We start from the raw sequence: 26,898 nt of genomic DNA on the forward strand, positions 1-26,898 counted from the left end.
TTAAAAATATTTAAAGTTTTAAAAAAAATTTAAAATTTAAAATTATAAAAATATTTAAATTTAAAAAAAATAAAAAGTAAAACATTTTCTGAGAAAGAAAGAACTATTCTGGAAGATCTAACATCATATGATGGACCCCAAACACATATTGTAAGCATAGCCAAGTGGAAAATCCTCTTACAAGACTGTAAGAGTTGGGAGGGAGCGTTATTTACCAGTAGAAACCTTAGGGTGTGAGTATCTTTTCTGAAGCCAGGTATGGATAGTTTTCTTTCTCATTTTGTAGTCCATGTCTTCTCACTTAATTAATTTTCTGCCCAACTGATTTTCTTGTATTGAAACTCTTCAGATACAAATTTGGCTCTTTTCAGCCCAGTTTTAAGAAAGTGGGGGCTAAAGGAAAGATTTCCGAACCGTGTTTGAAGGACAGTGGGGCTGCAGGCTCTCAAGGCAGTGTGATTTCATCCTGAGAGCCAAAAAGCTGTCCAGAAACTTCTTTTTACTATCAGCTTCCTCTTGCCTGCTAACAGAGGAGGGTGAAACAGAGAATACATATAGGAAATGCCAACCTAAGTGAAGAAGCCCAAACAGTTTCATTTATACAAACACATCATTTCAGTATTTGAGGTACAAAATTTTATTTTTAAAAGTCCATTAAAAATACCTTTTTTGCCTCTAAACTTGATCATCCAATTGCTTTAGAATTTAGAGAATTTAGACACTTAGGACAGAGGTACAAGGGATACATATAGAAAAGCAATCATCCACCCACTCCTCTCTAGCAAAGCCTGGGACTCTCTCCATCCAATTTTTGTTTTGGTCTACATGATCTAATGCTATGTGGCAACGAAGTAGTGAGCCTGGATATGTATGGATAAGAGACTGAGCTTCATTACTTTGTAGCGGTGCTCTTCTCAGCTGCGGCAGTTGGGCCCTTCCAAGGAGCATTCACAATGTTTCAAGACATTTTGGCTTGTCCCAACCCAGGACAGGAGGAGGGAAGAATGGCATTGTTGGCTTCTAGTGGGTAGAGGACACTTTCAGACATCCGGATCCTACAGTGCTCAAGACAGCCCCCACAACAAAGAATTATCTGGCCCAAGATGCCAATAGTGCAAAGATAAGAAATTCTGTTTTATAGTCCCACTTCAAGTGGAGGGGTGTGTATGTGTGTGTGTATGTATGTGTTTGTCAGCTGGGGCTAGAGGGATTTTAGAATCGGAACCATAAAACTGTTATCAGCCCATCAGACCATAGAATCTGTTCGGACATCCTGAGTCACCATACTGCATGCATCACTCCCTCCTTGCTGGAAGGGCTGAGCACAATGACACACCCTCTCTGTTTAGCCACGTGCAGGCAATGATACCGAATGGTTTGCTTGCCTTCAGTCTTCTAGTCTTCTGGTCTGAGTTTTGAGTGGGCTTTGAAAGGTTGAGTGTTAGAGGCGCAGTTATCAGGCTTTGAAGCGTCATTTTTTTTTTTTTAACATCACAGGTGCTCACAGAAAAAAATGAAAATATTTCTACAGCATCCTGGGGTAATCTGAGGAAGCCGCTCGACAGTGATCAGCCCTGAGGCTCCAGTCACAACCAGGTATGAAGAGATCAATACATACATGCTAGGAAAGTATCAGAATGCTAGGAAAGAACTTAAACACTTCATTAAGAATTGATGTAGTCACCACAATTAGTAGCAATTCCTTGCAACAGCCACTGGAAAATCCTGATATTTTTGTTCTCTATTATTTTTTTTCTGTTTTAGTACTAAAAATCCCTTAAGTTAATTTATGGAATGGAGACTACATGTAATTCTTGAAGCCTGTACTACCTGACACAACATTTGATACTGAAGTTAACAGATCTTGTAGTTTTGGAATGAACTATGGCTAGAATAAAAAAAAAAAAACAAAAAAAACCTTGTTGAAGAGAACTCACAATTTCACTGTACTTTGGTTATAACAGGAGTCTATATGGAAAAGAGAGCATAAAATAAGAAGGTTGACTTTGTTTGTGTCCCCTGAATTTTTTTTTTTTTCTTGCTGGAACAAAACTCCAGGAAAGTAAATGAACGATGTTGTTGAAGGTTATGGAATGAACTGAAAGAAAATTATCTTTCTCAAACATCTCTCTCTCTCTTTCAAAACCCAATTAGGCTTCTTTCTGGATTGGGCCTTGGCCATTAATAGGTCTTCCCAGTTAGTAAGCTGTTTGCTGTAGACTTCCTTCCCATTCTCCAGCTATGGAATGCAGGAGATTTTCATGCAGAGAACCTATATCAGTGAGGAAAGAATTCTGCAGGATCGGAGGCAGCACACTTTCAGTGGGTTACTTACTGGCGAGGAGATGACCTCATGCTGCCATAGCCCTTCCAGGAGTTAGCTCTGGCTGATACGTACCAAATAGTTCAGGAGGTCTGTTCTTGAACACTGGTAGAGCGCATAGGCCAGCTTTCCCACCGTAGCCCCCTTATTGCCTTCCCTCATCTGCCACTTTTGGAGCATCTGGTAAACCTTTTCTTTTAGTCCATCTCGCTCATAGTCATGGTCAATTTCATCAATCTGAGGTTCAGTGAAGCCCAGCTTACGGGCACAGTTTTTCCATTGCTTTCCCAGATTTTCCCTGACTGGATCCAGATGTTTGTCAGTCAGACTAGTGATATTTTCTGCCAAACAGAAAAGAGAAGAAGGTATCAGGCTATAATCCATTTGAACATTCTAGTTTCAAAAACCCGTATAAAGAGTATCGGGAGACAGTAAAAAAGATAACTTCTTAATTATGAGTTGTTGACCCATGAGGTGATACTTTATGTTTCTGGAAGCCCATTTGGAGTGTTTATGTGAAGACAATAGAGAACCTCTTCCTCCTAGCAGATTCCTCTCTGAGCCACAGCTGATGGCTTTGGGAATGAAAGCCCAGCTTGGCTATGAAGCTATTCTATACAACCTTATCCAGTGGCCCTGTTAATATCAGACCTTCCTGATGTGAAGAGGGAAAAACACCATTTTTGTTCCTTTTCGCATTGTCTACTTATATCTGGCCAGAATCAAGGTCATCCAACTCCCGATCCCCTGCACCCAACAATTCATTTTCCTCTTAGGGAAGTCAAGACCATCAAGGGTGAACTCATTCAATTACAGTGCCTTCCCTTGTCTCTTAAGGAATGAGGTATCTACTTTTCAAGATCTGTTTTGGGACTCCTCTCTCCTCTACCCTAAGTGCTATCTTCTCTTCTCCTACAGCCATACCCTCACTTTCTACTGGTCCCTTCTCCTTAGGCCTTCATAAAAATAACAATAAGAAAATAAAGTATAAAACCACCATCACACACATTTTCCTCAATCCTCATCCCACCCCAATAAGCCAAATATAAGGAAAAAGACATTTCATTCCTGCTCTCCTGCCCCACCACCAACTCCCATTCTTTTCCTAGCTTCTGTTACCACCACTGGATGGCAGCAGTCCAAAAACCTCCCAAGATATTTGCCAAGTTTTGTCAATACCTCTCCCGGAGAGGGACCCTGGTTTCATCAGATTCTCACAGGAACCTGTGTCACCCGAAAAATTAGGAACCTCCTCTCTAAGGTGGCCTAGTCTTCAATTGGATTAGGCTGGGGATTGGTAAACGATGGCCTGTGGGCCAAATCTGGCCTGCTGCTGTTTTGTAAAAAAAGTTATATTAGTACACAGCCATGTACATATGCACATATCATCTGTGACTGCTATTCACTACAATGTCAGCTGAGTAGTTGCAACTGAGACCTCAGAGCCAGTGAAACCTAAAATATTTACTATCCAGTAAATAAGATAGAAACATTTTGTCAATCCTGGGGTTAATCAGAAGGCCGGGTTCTTAAATCCTGTTGTTTTGGCCTCATGCCTGTGTTCTTCCCACTCCCCCACCCCCACCATTGTGTTTTGGGATTAATGTTATGAGTGGAACCCTATAAGACTTACATATGAGTTACATAGTTACATAAGTTACATGTAAGTTACATAGTGGAACCCTCTAAGAGAAAGCTCTCTTGTTTTTATTACAGAGGTGCTGTTGAGGGCATAGTCTTCTATCTTGTCAGAATCCCTTTTGATGAGATCGGAGGGAGCTGCCTCTCCCAGGTCTAAGTAGTGATATTGATCCTGATGATGATGGTGATGAGGATGGTGATGGGTTCAACACTTTCATAGACCTTACTACGTGCCAGGCAGTGTTCTAAGCTCCTTATACATATTGACTCATTTAATTTTCATAACAAATCAGTTAATTAGATATTGTAATTATCCCCTATAATAAACATAAATAAATCACAAAGGAATTATATGGAAATTACAGAGACATGTTATAGAGAAAACATGGGGCAACTTTCAGGGAGAATAATCAGAGAAATTTCAGGATTCCACAATATCCCTCTGAACAAGTAAGAAAGTTCAAGGCTGCTAGACGACAGGTCCTTAAAGGAAATCTTACCAAAGATATCGTGGTACTTAGCAGCTGGCTCTTCTTTCAAGTTCATGTCCAGTGGCACTGAACTCATTCCACTAATCTCCATGTAATTATGGTCTCCAATCTGAATGCCAGCACTGTTGTGTATGGAACATTTCACAGACTCATCTGAATGGAGTGAAACACACAGGTAAGTATAGCTAGATCGAAAGCAAGAGAAATAAATATAACATGGTAAAAGGGCAGAGCTTTACTCCAGAGGTATATTAAATTCTTTATCCTATGCCAACCTTTGAAACTTTCTTCTTTAAAATGTAGCTGAACCAACCTCACATCCATCAGGACAACTACTATAAAAACAAAACAAAACAAACAAACAATAAAAGAAAGTAACAAGCATGTGGATGAACTGGAATCCCTGTGTGCTGCTGCTGGGAATACAAAATGGTGTGGTAAACAGTATGGAGGTTCCTCAAAAATTAAAAATAGAATTAGCTTAAGATCCAGCAATTCCACTTCGGGGTATCTACCCCAAAGGAACTAAATGCAGGGCCTCAAACAGATATTTATACACCCATATCTATAGCAGCATTATTCACAAGAGCCAAAAAGTGGAAGTCACCAGTGTCCATCAACAGAGGAACAGAGGAACAGATAAACAAAATGTGTTATATACTGGCAATGGAATATTATTCAGCCTTCAAAAGGAAGGAAATTCTGATGCATGCTACAACATGGATGGACCTTTAGGACACTGTGCTCAGTGAAATAAGCCAGTCACAAGAGGACAAGGACTGTATGATTCCACTTATATGAAGTACTCCAGAGTAGTCAAATTCATAAAGATGCAAAGTAGAATGGTGGCTACCAGGGGCTAGAGGGAGGGGAATGGGGAGTTAGTGTCTGATAAGTACAGAGTCTTGGTTTGGGAAGATGAAAAGAGTTCTGGGGATAAATGGTGGGGACGGTAGCCCAACATTTTGCTTTCATCACAAATGGCGGTCTTTGAGTTTTATAAGATAAGAATTAAAATATCCAAGACTTCTTTCTTAACCTTCAGAAAACAGCAAGCAAGTAAAAGAACTCAAGCAGTGACCTTCACTTCCATCAGAGATTGGGTATAATGGGACCACTGTGATGCAGATTATAGAAGAAGATACCTACTGGTTACAAGGACCTGTAACCCAACACTTGTGGGCAGCTGCAAACTGAGGCCAAGTGATCTGATGGAGACTATCCACAGTTGCATACTGCATCTGGTAGCTGAAGGCCACAAGCAACTCACCCTTGTCAACTTACAGTCTACAAGAGAGCTAATGGCTGCTTTATTTTCAGAAACATTAAAAAAAAATGGTGCAGCTAAAAAACTGTTTACCTCTTGATGGGAAGGTGCCGAATGAAAGGGTGGGTGTGTTTCCCAGTAGGTTGGTCTCAGGCACTGGAGTTTTATGCACACTTGGCATATGGCTTGGATTTGGCCCATACCAAGCTCTTGAACTTGCTGCTCCCAGATCCTGTGGTCTTGTTCCAAAAGGGAATGGATTGTACAATCCATTGTTCCAGTACAGTACTTGGGGTTGGCTGGTTGGCCCCGTTGGTTGGTGTAGTGCATTACCAGGACTGGTTGCACTAGAGTAAGTAAGGCCTACTCCTGGATTCTGAACATTCTCGTAAGGTTTTGGCTGTGCAAAAGGGTCATGGGAGACCCTTCGTCTCCTTTCCTCCTCTCTATTATAAACCACATTCTGTCTGAGTGGTTTTGTCTGCCTGTCCATGCGGCTGCCATGAAGATGGTAGTTGGCTTCCTCCTGGAGTTTACTCTGCAAGCTGAGCTGATTCTCCTCCTGCTGGTTCTCTAGGGAGGGAGCAAACCAGGACTCCTCCACGGGACCTATCCCAAGTCCCTGGGAACTGTGCAGTGAGCTGGGCTGTTCTGGGGCTGAAAAGAAATGATCAACATTGGAAAGAGTTTCATAAGGCAACAAGAAGTAAAATAAAAGCTGAGCACCATCACATATCTGTATCTCAAAATAAAATACTGAAACCTTTGACAACAAATAAAAAAGCATTTACTTGTTGGTCCTCTTCCTACAAGTTATATAGGTAATTCGTAGAAGTCCCTGCATGGTAGTGAAAGAGTGCTGGAGAAATTTTAACAGGCAACAGAAACGTGAGTGTCACGGGAATGACCAAGGAAGAAAGGGACTTGTTTTGTAGCAGAGAAGGTGGCTGTCTCCTTGGTGTGACGCAGGGCTACAAAATGAGAACAGGAGCAGCTTGGTGTTCAGTATTTCCCATGGGTTCTTTTATTCTTTAAAAGCCCTGTAAGAGTAGGAGCAATTATTATTATGATTTGATGGACAGGGTTTACAAGAGGTCAATTTGCCTTAGAACAGATAGTTAATAAGTGGTTTCAATATCCTATACTCTGTTTTTCCTTTTGTTATAATGAAAAAAGTATACCTCCTTGAATCTGAGATCAGCTTCTCTGCTTGTTCTCTGGATCTGTTATCCCTGACCTCAAGGACCTCAAGGACACATGTGCCCTCTTGTTCCTGAGCCGTCACTTTCTCCCTGTCAGGTATGTTAGGCCTCTTATGTTCAGGATGCTTTGTGATTTTGGTGAATACACTGTTATTTACTATTTGAAATATATGTATGTTCACTCAAATATATTATAAATTCCTTTAAGGCAGGGCCTAAATTTTAAAGCTTCTTCTGTTTCTTTACAGTCATGAAGAGTATTTCCTAGAAGAGAGTGAATGCATGAATAAGCAAGGGACTACATTACTTTCAATCATAGGATGTTACCTGAATTTGACCTGCTTGGAGGTATTGCTGTACAGTCAATCTGGAGAGAATGCATTCTCTTCACAAATGAATTCTGGACTGGGTCTGGATATTCTTTCTGTAATTAACAGCATAAATGTATACTTTAGTATAAATAGCAGAAAATAGTTCCAGAAAGTTCTCATAAGAAAAATGAATCTTTTCAAATGGTAAAGATTTCATATATCTCTTACAAGGAATAAACCTTTTTTAAAAAATAAACTTTTTTCCCCCAAATATCCAAAACAAGCTTAAAACGAAGAACACATTTGGAGGATTCAAACTTCCTGATTTCAAAACTTACTACAAGACTACAGTTATCAAAACAGTGTGGTATTGGTCTAAGGACAGGCAGAGACCAATGGAAGATAATAGAGAACCCAGAAATCAACCGTTGCATGGCCCACTGATTTTCAACAAGGGTGCCAAGACCATGCAATGGCCGAACACAGGATATCAACACCTAAAAGAATGAAGCTGGACCTTTACCCTTAGTACATACAAAAATTAACTTACATGGACCAAAGACTGAAGCTTAAGTGCTCAAACCATATAAACATTAGAAGAATACATAGGGGAAAAGATTCATGACATTCAATTTGACAATAATTTCTCAAATAGGACACCAAAAACATAGGCAACAAAATAAAAATAAATAAATGCAACTACATCAAAATTAAAACCTCTGTGCATCAAAGGACATTATCAAGAGAGTGAAAAGATAATCCACAGAATAGGAATAAAAATATTTGCAAATCATATATCTCTGATAAGGGATGAATATCCAGATTATATAAAGAATTTGTACAATTCAACAATAAAACATAAACAATTCAAAAATGACCAAAGGGCTTGACTAAACATTTCTCTAAAGAAGATATACAAATGGCACATGAAAAAAGTCTCAACATCATTAGTCATCAGGAAAATACTCCTCAAAACTACCATGTAAGATATATATGACATCATACTCATTAGAATGGCTATTATTTAAAAAACAAGACAAAACCCAGAGAATGTACAGTGTTTTTGAGAATGTAGAGAAATTGGAACCTGGTGCATTGCAGGCAGAATATAAAATGGCAGGGCCATTATAGAAAACAATTTGATGGGTCCTCAAAAGTTAAACATAGTATTATCACACAACGCAGCAATTCCATTCTTATGTATGTACCCAAAACAATTGAAGGGAAGAGCTCAAAAAAAAAATTGTACACCAATGTTTCATAGCAGCATTATTCACAGATAAAAGGTGGAAACAACTCAGTATCCATCACAGCTGAATCAATAATCAAACTGTGATAAACACATAAAATGCAGAATTATTCAGCCTTAAAAAGGAATGAAGCTCTAACACAGGCTACAACATGGATGAATCTTGAAAACATTATGCTTGGTGAAATAGGGTAAACATGAAAAGACAAATATTGTCTGATCCCCATGTCTGTAAGGTACCTAGAAGAGGCAAATTCATAGACAGAAACTGGAATTAAATGTTTCCAGGGGCTGGAAACCCTTATTTTATGGGTATTGAGTTTCTGTTTGGGATTTTTAAAAATGTAAATGGATACTAACAATGTCTGTACAAGATTGTAAGTGTACTTAATGCTACTGAATTGTACACTTAAAAATGGGTATGATGGTGGGTGCCTGGGTGGTGCGGTCCTTTACGCGACTGACTCTTGGTTTCAGTTCAGGTTGTGATCTCTGTGTCATGAGATTGGGCCCTGTGTCAGCGTCTGTCAGTACCCAGTTGGCTTAAGACTCTCTCCCTCTCCTTCTGCCCTCCCCCATCATGTGCACACACATACTCTCTAAAATAAATAAATCTGTAAAAAGGAAAAGAAAAAAATGGGTAAGATAGCAAGTTTTATGTTACATATATTTTACCGAAATATAAAAAAGTAGGCAAAGAGGGTGCCTGGGTGGCTCAGTTCCGCACAATCCCAGAGTCCTGGGATTGAGTCCTGCATCGGGCTCCCAGCCCCATGGGAAGTCTACTTCTCCCTCTGACCTTCTCCCCTCTCATGCTCTCTCTCAAATAAATAAAAAAGTCTTTTTAAAAAAAGTAGAAAATGAAATTCTGTTTTGCTATAAAAGTGATAACTATCCATTATTAAAAATATAGAAAAGATACAGAATTATATTTAAAAAGAACCTACATTTACTGCCTCCACTTCAAGCACAAAATTATCATTTTGGTATTTCCTTTAAGTTTTTTTCTTAGTCATATTTGCGTTTTGCTTTAATATGTAGTGTTTCTTTTATTTTAGTCTTCAGTTTTAAATTTTTCTAAGTTCCATTGTGATTTCCTTTTTGATCCACAGGGTATTTAAGAATATATTTCTTAACTTCTAATCACATGAGATTTTCTAATTTTAAGACAACTAAAATAAATTCAGAGCATAACTAAATAAATCAGAGCATAACTAAAATAAAATCAGAGAAAATTCTTTATATAACTACAATCCTTTTATTTTATTTTTTAAAGATTTTATTTATTTATTTGACAGACAGAGATCACAAGTAAGCAGAGAGGCAGGCAGAGAGCTGCTGAGCAGATAGCCCGATGTGGGGCTCGATCCCAGGACCCTAGATCACGCCTGAGCCGAAGGCAGAGGCTTTAACCCACTGAGCCACCAAGGCGCCCCATGATTACAATCATTTTAAACTGGTTGATAATTGTTTTATTTCCCAAGACATGGTCAATTGTAAAGTATGTTCTGTATGTTCCTGAAAAGCCTTTAAAGGTAAGTATTCTGCAATTATTAAGTGTAGCATTTAATTTATTTCCATTCAGTCAAATGTTAATTATGTTCTTCAAATTTTCTACATCCTTACTAATTTTTTTTGTCCATTTGTTCTATCAGTAAGAAATCTGTATTAAAATCCGATTTGTCTATTTCTCCTTTGAGTTTTGTCAAGTTTTGCTTTGTATATACTGAAACCATGTTATTAAGGGCATATACATATTTAAAGCTGCTATTATCTTCCTGGTGAATTGAACTTTTTTTTTTTTTTAAGATTTTATTTATTTTTTTGACAGAGAGAAACCACAAGTAGGCAGAGAGGCAAGCAGAGAAAGAGAGAGGAGGAAGCAGGCTCCCTGCAGAGCAGAGAGCCTGACGCGGGGCTCGATCTCAGGACCCTGAGATCACGACCTGAGCCGAAGGCAGAGGCTTAACCCACTGAGCCACCCAGGCGCCCCTGAACTTTTTATCATTATGAAATATTCCTGATTACTATGGTAATGCTTAGACACCAAATTCACTGCTTCAGGTTGAGGCAGATACGGCTCCCATCTATTGCTTAGTGCAAGGGAATCAGGGGGAGAAGCCAACACTTGTAACTGTGTCGGGTTAGCATTTTCTTTTTCTGTTCTATGACTCAGCATATATAATTCTGTTGGCTTTCTGTCATTCAAGAATTCCTCAAAATGACCGATCCACCTATGGTACTTTTAATTCTATTCCAGTGAATGGGTCCAGTATGCCAACTTGATGATTTCTGTATAAAATTGCTAATTTTGTTACATTGTGGTTATCAAGCTCGCTTACCTCAGATCTTGGTGACAAATTATATTGCTTTGATTTTCAAGACTGATAATATATATGCTTTAATATGTTAATGCATTGAGTACCTGCTAGGTTACCTACCTTTAAACTTGTCACATCATCTTCTACATTTTCTTCTAATTGATCTACATAAAAAGGCCTAAATTTTTCTTCAAGACCTGTATTAAAAAAAATAGTACTTTAAACTTCTTAGGTATTTTCTAAAGTAAAATTTAAATATTAGTAATCTATTATCTTTGAATTACTTACCTTAGTCTGTAGACAAAGCAGTAAAATAAAAATTTTAATGCCAGATCACCAACTTACATGAAGAGACTAATAAGCCTAATAACTATGGGGACAGAAGGAGGGACAAAATAACACTGGAAACCAGGAGATGCTGCCTAATAGCATGTTTCTGCAGCTGTAGCACAAAGTCCTATCTAATGTGAATTCCTCTCCAAGTCAACAGGGATGGACGGACTGCTTGTTTCTCTCTCTCTGGAATCAGAATTATTATAGGTCAGAATACTTAGTATAGAGATTTAATAAAAAGAGTTAAAAGCTGCTAGCCTTAAAAGAAAAAGGCAACTTCCACTTTCAGGAAGATGGAGTAGACACACTTTTCCTCATTTCTCCCTCTAAGCACAAGAACCCCTAGATATCACACATGAAACAAACATAAAAAAGAGTCTGAAAGGAGGAAAGGAAAGGACAAACCAACTAGGGACTTTGGGATCTGAGGAAAGACATGGTGATGACTTCACCAGGATTTCTTTTTGCCTCTAAGATCCCAGACAAGGAAGCTGGCAACACAACAATAAAAACAAAAACAAAAAAAAAAAAAAACAAAAAACAAAAAACAAAACAAAAAAAAACACCTAACAAAAGCCTGCTCTTTCTAGCCAAAGGACAAAGCAAGGGGCAGCCTAGGAAGACAGAGGACCTTTAGTCAATAACCATTCTCCAGCCAAACATCACAGAAAACACTGTGGCTCCAATCCTAACCTCACCAGCACAGGCCAAGTAAGGAGACCTAAGACTTCCAACCTCATGCAACAGTTAACAGGATATTCCAATACCCCACCAGGGTGATGTCAGAGAAGGCCAAATGGGAAACCAGGGCTTCCCTTCCTGCCAGATGGTAATGAGCTCCTCCACTCCATGGTATCAATGGACAATAAGGGTAAACTGGACTCACAACCTTACTTTGCAGTAATAAGGCACTCCCACCCATTCTAATGGAGAAGTGTCAGGAGAGGCCCCACAGGGAGTCACAACTTTCACATCCACTGCAGTGTCCATGGAGACCAGGTGGACTCCCCTGGAACTTCCACCCTGACCAATACAAATAAAGAGCCCCTGCCCCGACTCAGGTGTCAACATGGCTCAGTAGAAAACCTGGACTTCTTTCTACCTGTCAAACAGGGTGGCAGCACCTTCCATTGCCAAAGCCATGTCAGAAATGGCCAGCTAAAAGAGAAAGCTTGAAGAAGATTCAGAATTTCCTAACATTGTAAGAAAATGTACAAGTTTCAAGCGAAAAATCACTCATCACACTAAGAACCAGGAAGATCTAAAACTGAAGGTAAAAAGACAATCAATAGATCCCAACACCAAGATACCAGAGATATTAGAATTCACTGTTTAAAACTTTTTAAACAGCCATGATACAAATGCTTCAATAAGCAATTACAAATAAGCTTAAAACAAATGAAAAAAGAGGGACACCTGGGTGGCTCAGTCAGTTAAGTGGTTGCCTTCAGCTCAAGTCATGACCTCAGAACCCTGGGATCAAGTCCCTCATCAGGCTTCCTGCTCAGCAGGGAGCCTGCCTCTCCTTCTGCCCGCCATTCCCCTTCTTATGCTCTCTCTCTCTCACTCTCTCTGTGTCAAATAAATAATCTTAAAAAAAAAAAAAAAGAAAGAAACAGGAAGTCTCAAGAAAGAAACAAGATATAAAAGAAAGTTCAATGAAATTTTTGAACTGAAAAATATAGTAAACCAAAATGGATGAGTTTAACAGCAGAGTAAAGGGGAAAAGGAAAATCAGTGAGCTGAAAGACAGAATGATAGAAATAAACCAATCTGATCAAGAGAAAGAAAATAAACTGTGGGAAAGTGTAGAGAGCCTCAGGGACAAGTGAAACTGTAACAAAAGATCTAGCATTTTTGTTATCCCAATCTCAGAAAGGATAAAGACTGAAAAAAGTACTCTAAGAGATAATGGCTGAAAGCTTCTCAAATTTGGGAAGAGACATACACCTACAGATTCAAAAATCAAAACAAAACTCAAACAGGATAAACCCAAACAAATTCATACCAAGACAAATAATAATTAAACCTCTGAAAGATAAAGAAAAAGAATAAGTTGTGAAAGCACCCAGAGAAAATACCTTACCTATAGGTTAAAAAAAAAAGGATTTCTTAACTAAAACCATGGAGGCCAGAGTATGTGGCACAGTTTTATTAAGTCCTAAAAGAAAGAATTGTCAACCCAGAATCCTATACCCAGCAAAAAAAATCCTACAGAAATGAAAGTAAGCTCAAGATAGTCTCAAATGAAGAAAAACTATGATAATTTGTCCCTAGCAGACATACCCTAAAAGAATGGCTAAGGGGAACTTCCTAAACAAGAAGGAAATGATAAAAGAAGATACCTTGGAATATCAGGGAGGAAGAAAGAACACATGTGGTGTAATTAAAAAATAAATATTTGTTCTTTTTCCCAGCTTCAGCTGGTTCACATAGTAGGGAGCTCTCAAAATCCCTGGGATCCCCTAAGCAGTAAGAATGTCTTTTCTAAGTTAATGAGACAGCTCCTGGCTAGAGGGATGAGGTAAAGAAGCTACATAGCTTCAGGATGGGAGCTTGTCACCAGAAACACCTAGTTATGATTATAAGATTGGAGCTTTCAGTACCACTCTTTGACCTCCAGGGAGGGGAGAGGAACTAGAGATTTAGTTCAGTCACCAATGACCAGTGATTTAATTCATATTGCCTACCTAGTGAGGCCTCCATGAAAACCTCTAAACAATGGGGTTTGGAGAGCTTCCAGTAGTGACTACATTAAGTGAGTACACTGTTAGGAAAGTGGCATGGGAGCTCTGTGGCACACCAGTCCCACCACCAATAACTTAATGAATCTCTTCCTTTGGCTGTTCCTGAGTTGTATCCTTTATAATACCCCAGTAAATGTAAATAAAATGCTTTCCTGAGTTCTGTAAGTTCTAGTGAATTATTGAACCTTAAGATGGCATTATGAGGACTCTCAAATTTGTATTTGGTGGAGCATAAGTGTGGGTAGCCTAGGCATACTATCTGTACCTGATGTCTAAAGTGGAGATAGACTTACAGCTGGGCTAAGCCCTTAAACCTGTGGAGTCTAATAATAACTCCAGGTGGTTAATGTCAGAATTTAATTGAATTCTAATTGTGACACATTTAGTGTCATAAGTAGTACTATAAAAAACACCCCAAAACACAGTAATCAAAAACATGGGTAAATGCAATAGGCTTTCTTTCTCTTTTTGAGTTTTCTAAACTATCACGGACAGTTGAAGCAAAACTGTAACAATGCTAATGTGTTCTAAATATATGTAGAGGAAATATTTAAGGCAATTTTATACAGAGGAAGGTAAAGGAAAATAAAGGAAGTAAAGTTTTTATACTCTGCTCAAACTGGTAAAATAACATCAGTATACTGTGATAAATTATATACAGATAATTTTAACACCCAGAGTATCCAGTGGAAAAACTATCCTCAAATATACTATCGATAAATTCAGGGGAGCCTGGGTGACTCAGTAAGTTAAGTGTTTGACTGTTAATTTCAGCTCAGATCATGATCTCAGGGTTGTAAGATGGAGCCCCGCATTGGGCTCTGTGCTGGGGCAGGAAGCCTGCTTAAGATTCTCTCCCTCTGCCCCTTCCCTGCTCATATGTGCATGTTCTCTCTCTCTAAAAAAAAAAAAAAAAAAGAAAAGAAAGAAAAAAATACTATTGATAAATTCAAATGGGATTCTAAAAATGATCAAGAATGCACAGGAAGGCAACAAAAAGAAAACAGAAATGAGACACAAAAAGAACAAATAAAAAGCAAAATAAAATGGCAAATGTGAGCTCTAACATATCAAAATTATGCTAAATTAATATGGTCTAAAAACACCAATCAAAAGACAGACATTGGCAGAACAGGTTAAGGAAACGTAAACAAGTACATGCTGTCACAAGAAACTCACTTCACATATGATTATAGACAATTTAAAGTAAAAAGATGGGAAAAGATAAATAAATATTAATAAGAGGAAACAAGGGTGGCCATATTAATATCCAACAAATCAGACTTCAGAGCAAAGATGACTGCTGGAGCAAAAGGGACATTTATATAATGATAAAAGGGTCACTCCATCAAAACATAGCAATCCTAAATATATATGCACCAAACAACAGAGATGGCAAAATCTATAAAACAAAAGATAAAACTAAAAGCAGAAATAGGCAAATTCACAATATTAGTTGTAGACTTGAATATCTCTCAGTAATTCAAAGAACTAGACAGAAAATCAGCCAAGACATAAAAGAATTCAACAACATCATTAATAGGATCTAATCTAGATTTACAGGACACTCTACCCAATGACAGCAGAATAATCCATTCCTTTCAAGTGTCCACAGAACATATCCCAAGATATACCATATCCTGGGCCAAAAAATAAACCTCAATAAATTTGAGAGATCTTAAACACACAGAACATGTTCTCTGACTAAAATAAAATCAAGCCAGAAATCAGTAACAGAAAGATAACAAGAATAATCCAAACTCTTGGAAACTAAACAACATACTTCTAAATAATGCATAGATCTAAGGGAAAGTTTCAAGGAAAAATTAAAAATGCAATGAAGTGGGACGCCTGGGTGGCTCAGTTGGTTAAGCAGCTGCCTTCGGCTCAGGTCATGATCCCAGCATCCTGGGATCGAGTCCCGCATCAGGCTCCTTGCTTGTCGGGGAGCCTGCTTCTCCCTCTGCCTCTGCCTGCCATTCTGTCTGCCTGTGCTCGCTCTCTCTCCCTCGCTCTCTCTGACAAATAAATAAATAAAATCTTTAAAAAAAAAATGCAATGAAGTAAATCATTTACTTCATTGTAAATCAATGAAGTAAATTACTTCATTGAAGTAAATGATTTACTTCATTGCATTTTTAATTTTTGTGGGACATAACTATAGCAGTGCTGAGAAGGAAATTTATGGCATTACACACACATTAGAAAAGAGAAAAGGTCTCAAATCCAAATCGGTAATCTAAGTTCCAACCTTAAGAACCTAGAAAAAGAGGAACAAAACAAACAAAAAGTAGAAGAAAGGAAATGATAAAGAACAGGAATCTATGAAATAGAAAACAAAAGCAATAGGGGAAATCAAAGAAACAAAAAGCTGGTTATTTGAAAAGATCAACAGGAAGACTAACAAAGGAAAACAGAAGACATACATAACCAGTATCAGGAATGAAACAGGGGATATCACTACAAACACTGCAGATATCTAAACAACAATGAGAGACACTACAAACAACTTTACATATATAAATTTGACAACTTAATTGAAATATCATTTCCTCAAAAAATACAAACTACCACAACTAGAACTACCAAACCATTTGATACACTACTTTGATATAAAACAGACTACTCTGATATAAAACAGATCATCTTGATAGCTCCTATACTACTAAAGAAATCAACTTTTCAGTTTTTAAATTGAAAAAAAAAAAAAAAGAAAGAAATTTCCAGGCCTGGATCGTTTCTTGGGAGAATTCTACCAAACTTTTAAATAATTAACATCACTTACATCACCCATTCTCTTCCAAAAATTAGGAGGGAAAACTTCTCAATTTATTTTATGAAGCCAATATTGATCCTGATATCAAAACCAGGCAAAGATAATACAAAAAGCAGAAAGTTATAGACCAATGTCCTCATGACTAGCAAAAGTCTTAATAAAATATTAGTAAATGGAATTTATCAATATATTAGAAGAATCACACACCATTACCAAATAGGTTTTATTCCTGGGATGCAAGGCTGGTTAGGTATTAAAAAATTAGTGTTTAATTCACCATCTTAACAATTAAAAGCAGGGAAATCGCATCACCATACCAATCAATGCAGGAAAAGCATTTCACAAAATTCAAAAACCCATTCATGATAAATTCTCAGAAAAATAAGAATATGGTGAACTTCATCAAGTGATAAAGAGTATCTACAAAATACTTACAGCTAACATACTTCATACTGAAAGTCTGAGTATTTTCTCCTAATATTGAGAAAAAGTGAGGATGTCTGCTCTCACTGCTCTTATTCAAGATAATGCTAGAAATTCTAGCCAATGTGATAAAGTAAGAAAAGGAAATAAAAGTCAGATCAGAAAGGAAGAAAGAAAACTGTCTCTATTTGGAGATGACATGAAAATCTAAAGAAGATATCCCAAAAAACTCCTAGAACTAATAAGTCACTTCAATACGGTCATAAGATACAAGATTAGCATGCAAAGAAACCAACTATATTTCAATATTCTAGCAATGAACAAATGGACACCTAAATTTAAAATATAGCCAACTTACAATTGCTCAAGAGAAATATATAGGACTTGTATGCTGAAGACTATACAACACTGATAAAACAAATCAAAGAAGATATAAATAAATGAAGAGACATATTGTGTTCATGGATTAGAAAACTCAATATAGTAAAAATCTCAATTCTCCTCAAATGGATATACCGATTTAACATAATTTCTATCAAAATCAGGGTGAGATTTCTTTATAGACAAGATTTTTCTAAATTTTATATGGAAATACAAAGGAACTAGAGTAGCTAAAAGAATTTAAAAAAAAAATGGGAAGAATCAGTCTACTCAGTTTTAAGACATACCACTATATTAAGACTGTGGGTATTGGCAGAGGGATAGATGCATAGATCAGTGGACCAGAAGAGAGAACCCAGAAATAAGCACATACAGATATCCCAACTTATTTCTGCCAAAGAAGAAAAAGCCACTCAATAGAGGAAAAATAGACTTTCTTTTTTTTTTTTTAAGATTTTATTTATTTATTTGAAAGAGGGTGCGTGAGCGGAGTGAGGGGCAGAGGGAGAAGCAGGCTCCCCATTGAGCAGGGAGCCTGATGTGGGGCTTGATCCTGGGACTCCAGGATCATGACCTGAGCTGAAGTCAGACATTTAACCGACTGAGCCACCCAGGCATCTTGGAAAGATAGACTTTCAACAAGTGGTGCTGAACAAGAGGATACTGATAGGCAAAAAATGAGATTCAACCTAAGCCACATATCTTATACAAAAATTAACTCAAAATGGATTGTGTTATTTTTCCAATAAAATATAAATTGAGTAACAGGTAAGAAAGACAATCAAGTATTTAGTTCTGTGCTATTGTTCTTTGGTTATAAATTAAAAATTTTCCTTGACAATTATCGAAAAAAAAATACTTAACACAGACTTAAATGTAAAACTGTAAGAATTTTAGGGGCACCTGGGTGGCTCAGCGGGTTAAAGCCTCTGCCTTCAGCTCAGGTCGTGATCCCAGGGTCCTGGGATCAAGCCCCACATTGGGCTCTCTGCTCGGCGGGGAGCCTGCTTCCCCCCCACCCCTGCCTGTCTCTCTGCCTACTTGTGATCTCTGTCAAATAAATAAATAAAATCTTAAAAAAAAAAAACTGTAAGAATTTTAGAACAAAACACATTATAAGATCTTTGAAAGCTAACCCTGACAGTGTTCTTAGGCTGGACACCAAAAATGCAATCCATAAGAGAAAAAATTAATGAACTACAGTTCATCAAAAACTTTTACTCTGTGAAAGATGCTGCTAAGAGGATTAAAAAAAAAAAGCACTACATGTTGGAAGAAAATATTTGCAAACCACATATCCAATGAAGAAATACCATATAGAATATATAAAGAACATTCAAAATTCAATAGTTAAAAAGAAACAAGCAATCTAACTAGAAAATGGGCAAAAGTTAGTAAAGCAATATTTTACCAAAACAGATAGACAAATAGCAAATAAGCACAAAAAAAGACATATTCAATATCATTAGCCATTGGAGAAATACAAATTAAAACCACAGCAAGATATCACTACATACTTATCAGAATGGCTAAAATGATGTAGTGACAATATCAAATGCTAGCAAGGATACAGAGAAACTGGATCACTGGTGGTTCACACTGCTGCCAGGAACATAAAATGGTACAACCACTGGAAAATAGTGGCAAAAAAAAAAAAAACCCACAAAAAAAAAATCATGAAACTACTGTACAACCTAGCTATCTCACTCCTGGGTATTTATTCCAGAGAAATAAAGACTTATATTCACACAAAAACCTGTAATATTAATATTTACAGCAGTGTTCATTGTAACAGCCAAAAACTGGGAACAAAGCAGATTTCCTTTGAGGTGAAAATAAACTTAACTGTGGTACATCCACACCATACAAGGAAAAGCAACAAATCATTAATAAACACAACAGCCTTGATGAATCTCCAGGGATTTATGCTGAGTGGCAAAAAGTCAATCCTGAAGTGTTTCCAAAAAGTATTTTATGATTCTATTTCTATTTATGTAACGTTTGAGAAATAACAACAACAACAACAAAATAGAAATGGAGAACAGATCAGTAATTGACAAAGGTGAAGGAGTGGGGTGGGGCTGGGGAGGAAAGTGGGTGTAGCTATAAGAGGGCAATATAAGGGACTCTTGTGGTGATGGAGATGTTCTGTATCTGACTATACCAATGTCAATATCCTACTTGTAATACCATACTATAGTTTGACCAGATGTTATCATTGCGGTAAACTCAGTAAAAGGATAAGGAATATTTTTTTTTTAATTTTTAATTTTTTTATTTTTTCAGCATAACAATATTCATTATTTTTGCACCACACCCAGTGCTCCATGCAATCCGTGCCCTCTACAATACCCACCACCTGGTGCCCCCAACCTCCCACCCCCCACCCCTTCAAAATTCTCAGATCGTTTTTCAGAGTCCATAGTCTCTCATGGTTCACCTCCCCTTCCAATTTCCCTCAACTCCCTTCTCCTCTCCATCTCCCCTTGTCCTCCATGCTATTTGTTATGCTCCACAAATAAGTGAAACCATATGATAATTGACTCTCTCTGCTTGACTTATTTCACTCAGCATAATCTCTTCCAGTCCCGTCCATGTTGCTACAAAACTTGAGTATTCATCCTTTCTTTTTTTTTTTTTTTTTTTTTACAGCTTTATAAACATATATTTTTATCCCCAGGGGTACAGGTCTGCGAATCGCCAGGTTTACACACTTCACAACACTCACCATAGCACATACCCTCCCCAATATCCATAACCCCATCCCCTCTCCCAACCCCCTCCCCCCATCAACCCTCAGTTTGTTTTGTGAGATTAAGAGTCACTTATGGTTTGTCTCCCTCCCAATCCCATCTTGTTTCATTTACTCTTCTCCTACCCCCTCAACCCCCCATGTTGCATCTCCTCTCCCTCATATCAGGGAGATCATATAGGAATATTTCTTATTTATTTTCTTTTCTTCTTCTTTTTTTTCCTAAGATATTATTTTATTTATTTGGCACAGAGAGAGAGAGAGAGAGAGAGCACAAGCAGGGAGAGTGGCAGGCAGAGGGAAAGGGAGAAGCAGGTTCCCCATGGAGCAGGGAGCCCAATGCAGGGCTTGATCACAGGACTCTGGGATCATGACCCGAGCCAAAGGCAGAGGCTTAACTGAGTGAGCCACCCCAGTGCCCCTGTTTTGTTTTGTTTTGTTTTGTTTTTAATAAAAGATTTTTAAGTAATGTCTACACCCAACCTAGGGCTTAAACTTACAACCCCTGAGATCAAGAGTCCCACACTCTACCAACTGAGCCAGCCAGTACCCTTCTGTGTTTTTCTTACAACCACACGTACATCTACAATAATTTCAAAATAAGAACTTTAATTTTACAAAAAGTGACAAAGGCATAAAACAAGAGAAAAGACCAAGGCTGGAGAAGATTGGCCAACTAAAAGAGTAAGAAAATAAGCAAATAAACCAAAATACCCCTTTAATCCTTGGTAGTAGTTGGAGGCGGGGCTTTAATTCTGTTTTCTCATAGCAAAAATGGGCTCCTAAGTGACTTCTTGCTATTTATTTTTTGCTCAACTGATTGTCTTTCCTCTGATTTCCATGTTTCCTCTGCATCTAGGATCTTAGCAAGATCCTAGGTAACCTAGGGGAGTGGGAAGAAGTGCAAGGATGTGACAAACATCCATGTCCCTTTCCCTCTTCCTCTACTACAGGCCCAATCTAAATGAGAACATACATTTCCAAGGATGTCAGCTACACAAAGGGAGAGAGAAGAAATAATAGAAGCTAAGAGACAAAGAGGCCAGTGGAAGCAACCCAAGTATCCATTGACAGATGAATGAATAAAGAAAATACACACCACGGAATACATATCATCCAGCGATAAGAAGGAAAGAACTTCTGACACGGGCTACAACATGGAGGAAGCTTGGACATTATGCTGACTGAACTAAGCATGGCACAAAGAGACAAATACTATATGATTCCACTTACATGACGTACCCAGAGTAGTACCTTTCTGTTTATGTAACAAGAGAAATAACAGAATAAATTCAGAGAGATGAAAAGTTAGAATGGTGGTTGCCAAGGGCTGGGGGGAGGGGGATGGGGAGTTGGTATTTAATGGGTACAAAGTTTCAGTTGAGGAAGATGAAAAGTTTTGGAGGTGCACGGTGGCGACAGACGCACAACACTGTGAACGTACTTAATGCCATTGACCTGTACACTTAAGAGAAGGTTAACATGGTCAATGATGTTACGTATATCTTAACACAATTTTTTTTTTTTTAGAAATTTTATTTTTTTGTTTTTTTATTTTTTTTTTAAATATTTCATTTATTTATTTGACAGAGATCACAAGTAGGCAGAAAGGCAGGCAGAGAGTGCGGTGGGGGGGGCAGGGTGTGGGTAGCAGGCTCTCCACTGAACAGAGAGTCTGATGTGGGGCTCGATCCCAGGACCCTGAGATCATGACCTGAGCCGAAGGCAGAGGCTTAACCCACTGAGCCACCCAGGTGCCCCAATCTTAACACAATTTTTAATAAGTTAATTATGAAACAAAAAAGAAATAAGAGCACATTGTAGGCCTTCATGCTTTTGAGAGGGATGGTATCTTTTCATTGAACAAAATGTTTGAAATCTAGAAAATCAATTTGAAATCACAAGTGGAACTGAGTTTTCTGAAAACTTAAAGCAACTTCTTGATTATATCTTCCTAGGAAAAAATCACCTCACTGGCAATGTACAGGTCATAAAAGATGTCCTTACCAGTAAATGTTGGCCGAATGTCTGGTTTCGCCTCCCAGCACTGCTTCATGATGCTGATTATCTCCTCTGGGCAGTACTCAAGGATGTCTTCCACATTTGGCCTGTTCCCAGATTTAATGCATATTATCAACTGCTCTTCACAGATCGCATCTATAAAGCAAAGAAGGATTTAAGTTGACTTTCTCCTTGGGTCCTGCATGTCTCAGGTAGGGAGGTGGTAGAACTTGGACAAAGCTGCTAATCTCTCTCTACCAAGGCTGTGCTTTTAGTCCAGGTGCCTCATCCGATAGGGTCAGAATGACCCCCTGACAAGGCACTGACATAGTCTACTGTCCAGATGATCAAACAACATTTAACCTTGGCAAGGAGAGACAGAATTCATCACAAGGTGGCCGCCTGGTAGAACAAATAGAATATATAAATAAAACCAATGGCATACTCCAGATTTTAATACAAAAACAAATATGGTATAGCTCTTACCTGTAAGGAGCTCAGTCTATTGAGAGTGACTGAGAATACAGAGTGGTAACTGCTATTCAAGGAGTACATAGGGTTCTTCTAACACAACCATGACTAGAAGGTCAGAGAAGGCTTTGCTGAGTCAAGAAAATAAGCAGGATTTATCCATGTAAAGAATCAGGAAGGAGGACTCAGAGAGGATTCCAGGCTAGGGAAGCAGGATATGAATAGACTGGAAGTCCCCGAAATCATCATGTGTCCCAGGAATTATGAGTAGTTCACTCTCACTGGACATATTGACTAAGGAAAGAGAGATAAAGAATAAGGATAGAGAAAGACAGAAAAGCCATATCAGAGAGGGCCTTGTATTCCATACTGAAGAATTTGAACTTTATCCTGAAGGCCCAGGGAGCCTTGGAAAGATTTAAATAGATGAGAGATGGTCATACTTGCCTTTTAGGATGACCAGCTTGGCTGCAGTGTGAATGGGGAATGGCATGAGCAGGCTTCAGCAGAAATACGGAGGGTGTGACCAGCAGAGTCTGGTGGGGGTAGAAGTGTATGTATACCTTGAACTCATAGATTTTGATGCCTGATTGGATATGGGAAACAAGGGGTAAAGCTGAGACTGGGATGCGTAAGGTTTCTGGTCCAGCAACTTGGGAGGTAGATGGTGATGCCATTTTCTGAACATGAGAAGAGCAAAGCTGAGTGGACTACAAAGGGAACATGGAGAAGATGAGTCTATTTAGGGGATGTTGCTTTGGGGTTCCTCTGGTAAGTGTAATGGACATAACAGATAAGTGGATATCCAGGCCAGGGCTAGAAATAAGAGATTTGAGTGGCAATGGGTGATCATTAAACCAGGGGAGCTGATAATCACCCAAGAAAATGGAACCAGAGAATGTCCATTAATCTGAAGAATGACTACTTCTGTATCTGTTCTCCTACATGAACCATGTCTTTTCTCACCTCTTCATTCTTAATTTGAATTAAAGTGCCCACAGTAAGTACTGAAAAGAAATGATTCTCGAGTAAGGGAGCAAGTGAATGAATCAAGTATGAAGTACAATGTCTCATAAGCAGAAGCAAGCAAGCTTTCTTGTCCAGGAAGAATCCCGGAATTTTATGGCACCTCCCAAACTCAGATATATCGTCAAGTCTCCTACTTGTCCTGTGATCCCTGATTCCCAAACTGAAATTACTTTCATGCAACCTCATGGTGTTGAACACCTATTGTGTTCCAGGCACTGTGTGGGCAGATACTGGTAAAGTAGCACTGAAGAAATCAGATATGGTCCCAGACCCTGTGTAGCTTATGGTCTAGTGGGTAAGAAAGACATTAAATGAACAGACATGATAAGTCTTAACTGACTTCATTGAAGGCCACTATTTTACTCAGCAGGTCTGATTAACACCTCACTCCTCTACAAATGTCTTACTTTCATAGGGCTCCTTATTAGCAAATATTGCCCAAAGTACTATGCCAAAGCTGTACACATCTGACTTCTCCGAGGGCTTTGCGTTGATGTCATTCAGATGCTCAGGGGCCATGTAGCAAAGGGTTCCACCGTTTTTCTTAGAGACTCGATTCAATTTCCTCTGCTCGTTATGTTCCTCTTTAGTCAGTTTACTCCACATCTTAAAGGAAGCAACACCAAGATCAGCTATCTGCAAGAGATCAAACCAGTGGGATTGTTCTGTGAGAGCCACAGGCAAATCAGACTTGTCTTTAAATTTGGGGGTTAACTAATAGATGGGAGGTATAGTGGATTTCCAGAAATTTCCACTAGGTAGAGCAGCTAATTCTGAACAAATTCATAGAAACTTTGTGCTTCCTCAACTAGCTGGACAATGTCCCCTAAGAAATGTCCATGTGAAATTCTGGTATCTCAGAGTCTTAAGCAATAAAACCATGGAATCTGCTAGTGGGGTTAGGGGCAGGGGAGGGGAGAGAAAAAGCAGAAGTCATTTCTGACATGAACTACAGCAAAACATGTTTATTTGAATTCCTCATTTACTCTGCATGTTTTTTCAACTATTTTGGGGGCTAGGAAGAAAAGGTATTTTCTTCTCAGCAGATTTGTACAGCCAATGGTGACAACATACCACACCTTTAGTTTTCCCAAAGGGTGTCCCGAAGCCCATGGATGCGAGATTCTAAGGACTCCAAAGTCCTGAGGAGAAGGACTGCAGTGCTAATTGTTTTGAGTGGGTAGCCTGAACCTAAGAGAAGATGGGATAGGAAAGGGGTGGGGGGAACAGAGAAGAAAGCAAAATGAAAAATACAAAGGTCAGACACAGAACAGAGAGAGGAGGCAAGGGCAAAAGTGTGGAACAATAGAACAATACAGTTAAGAAGAAATCAAAGATGAGAGTTTCACTTTCACCTCTAGGAATCCAAGCCTATGGGTATGGGTTTTGGCATGTGATGATCTAAAATCCCCAGATTTTAACATAAGAGATACATAAGAGATGTTACTAATGTAAAGAAGGAACCTTCTTTCAATGTTGTAGGAATAAAATCTGTCCAAGACTAGAAGGAAGTGTTAGAAGCAGAATCTTGTAGTGGAAAGATGCCTGCGTAAGCAGTTCCTGAGTTCTCCCCCAAGTGCTGCTTCCCCTTTCAGATTCTCGTGCTTGGATTCCTGCTGCCAAAACCAATTAGATGTGATGTTCCACCTAGTTAAGTTTGCTCTTGAGTGAACAAAAGGAAAACCTCTTCCCCTTGTTCCCTTTACTACAATGGAGTAAGTTACAGTTTAAAAATAGAAAAACTGATAAAAAATGTAGATGAGAGTAAATAAATAAGTAATATGAACTCCATCAAGTCCATAACTTTCTTGTCAATGCTCAGCAGAACCTTCCAGCACCACTGTTGCCAGCTCTAAGCTGAGTGAGGTCTTCCTTTAGGGGTCTAGAAGGTACAGAAGTGGATTTACAATGGAGAATTAAAATTAAATCACCCCAAGCTTCTAGAAACCTTCAGATTATGATTTACCTTAATGTGAAAGTCATCATCAACGAGGATATTTTCAGGCTTTAGGTCCTTGTGTATTATGCCTTGTCCATGTAAGTAGCACATCCCTTCAATGATCTCCATAATTATCCTTCCTTTTAGAGAAAGGGGGATACTGACCTAAAACAAGTGACATTAAGTCTATGAAAAGGAAAGGTAAGTCAAACGGGCCAAAGCAACTGTTTTATTCCAGAGTAGTGGGCTCTGAACCAGAGGATATACAGATCTTTCTCAGCATACAGTGGGGATATGTCCTTATAAACACATCATACATCCTCAATATCGTAAGTCAAAAATGTGTTTAATATATCTAACGTACTGGACATCATAGCTTAGCCTCATCTACCTTAAGTCTACTTAGAATGCTTCCATTAGCCTTAGTTGGGCAAAATCATCTAACACAGAGCCTTTTTGACAATAAACTGGTAATTATCTCATGTAATTGACTGATACTGAAACAGCAGGTGAGAAAGTGAATGGCTGTGTGAGTAACAGAATGGTTGTGAGGATGTCAGTTGTCCCCCACGTCATCACGTGGCTCATTGCCACGGCCCAGCCCCACAAGAAAGGATCATAATGCTGCCAGCCCAGGAAAAGATCCAAATTCAAAATTTGAAGTATGGTTTCCACTGAATGCCCATTGCTTTGCCCATGTTAAAGTGAAAAAAATTTTAAGTGGAACCACAGGTTAGGGTCCATCTGTAGCTACCAGGAGTCCTTCTATCATGATCTGTAGCCCTGTCATTGTTTTAAAAGAAGCCCCCTTTGAAATAAAGATTTCATTCCATGTGCTAACAGTATTAATGCTGTGTTCTGTCATGTAAAAATAAAACTTTCATGCCAATATGGTAATATATTAAAATGCTATAAAATTAAGCCCTTTGGGTGCCTGGGTTGCTCAGTTGGTTGGGCAACTGCCTTCAGCTCAGGTCATGATCCTGGAGTCCCAGGATCAAGCTCCGCATTGGGCTCCCTGCTCGGTGGGGAGTCTGCTTCTCCCTCTGACCTTCTCCCCTCTCATGCTTTCTCTCTCACTCTCTCTCTCTCAACTAAATAAATAAAATCTTTAAAAATTTTTTTTTAAATTAAACCCCTTGAGAGAGGAACACGATGATGATTAGAATATATGCATCTTTACTACCTAGCATAGTGCCTTAGAATTGTTGTTGAATGAAGGGATAAATAAATAAACAAAA

At 38.5% G+C, this 26,898-nt stretch overlaps 1 protein-coding gene across 6 annotated transcripts in view; it reads right to left on the minus strand.

Annotated features, from left to right (window-relative positions):
• Positions 1-613: 613 nt before the first annotated feature.
• RIPK1 (receptor interacting serine/threonine kinase 1) overlaps positions 614-26,898 on the minus strand; it is a 40,139-nt gene continuing 13,854 nt past the window's right edge. For all 6 annotated transcript variants that reach the window (XM_047734964.1, XM_047734970.1, XM_047734969.1 and 3 more), the window contains 8 exons: positions 25,685-25,822; positions 24,126-24,354; positions 22,225-22,374; positions 10,926-11,002; positions 7,252-7,348; positions 5,816-6,379; positions 4,465-4,608; positions 614-2,664 (listed from right to left, as the gene is read on the minus strand). In XM_047734964.1, coding sequence (XP_047590920.1) covers positions 2,378-2,664; positions 4,465-4,608; positions 5,816-6,379; positions 7,252-7,348; positions 10,926-11,002; positions 22,225-22,374; positions 24,126-24,354; positions 25,685-25,822 — 1,686 coding nt within the window. In that variant the 3' untranslated portion in view covers positions 614-2,377. The remainder of the gene's footprint in view (positions 2,665-4,464; positions 4,609-5,815; positions 6,380-7,251; positions 7,349-10,925; positions 11,003-22,224; positions 22,375-24,125; positions 24,355-25,684; positions 25,823-26,898) is intronic.

The sequence above is a fragment of the Lutra lutra genome, chromosome 6, assembly GCF_902655055.1.
Source record: "Lutra lutra chromosome 6, mLutLut1.2, whole genome shotgun sequence".
NCBI lineage: Eukaryota > Metazoa > Chordata > Mammalia > Carnivora > Mustelidae > Lutra > Lutra lutra.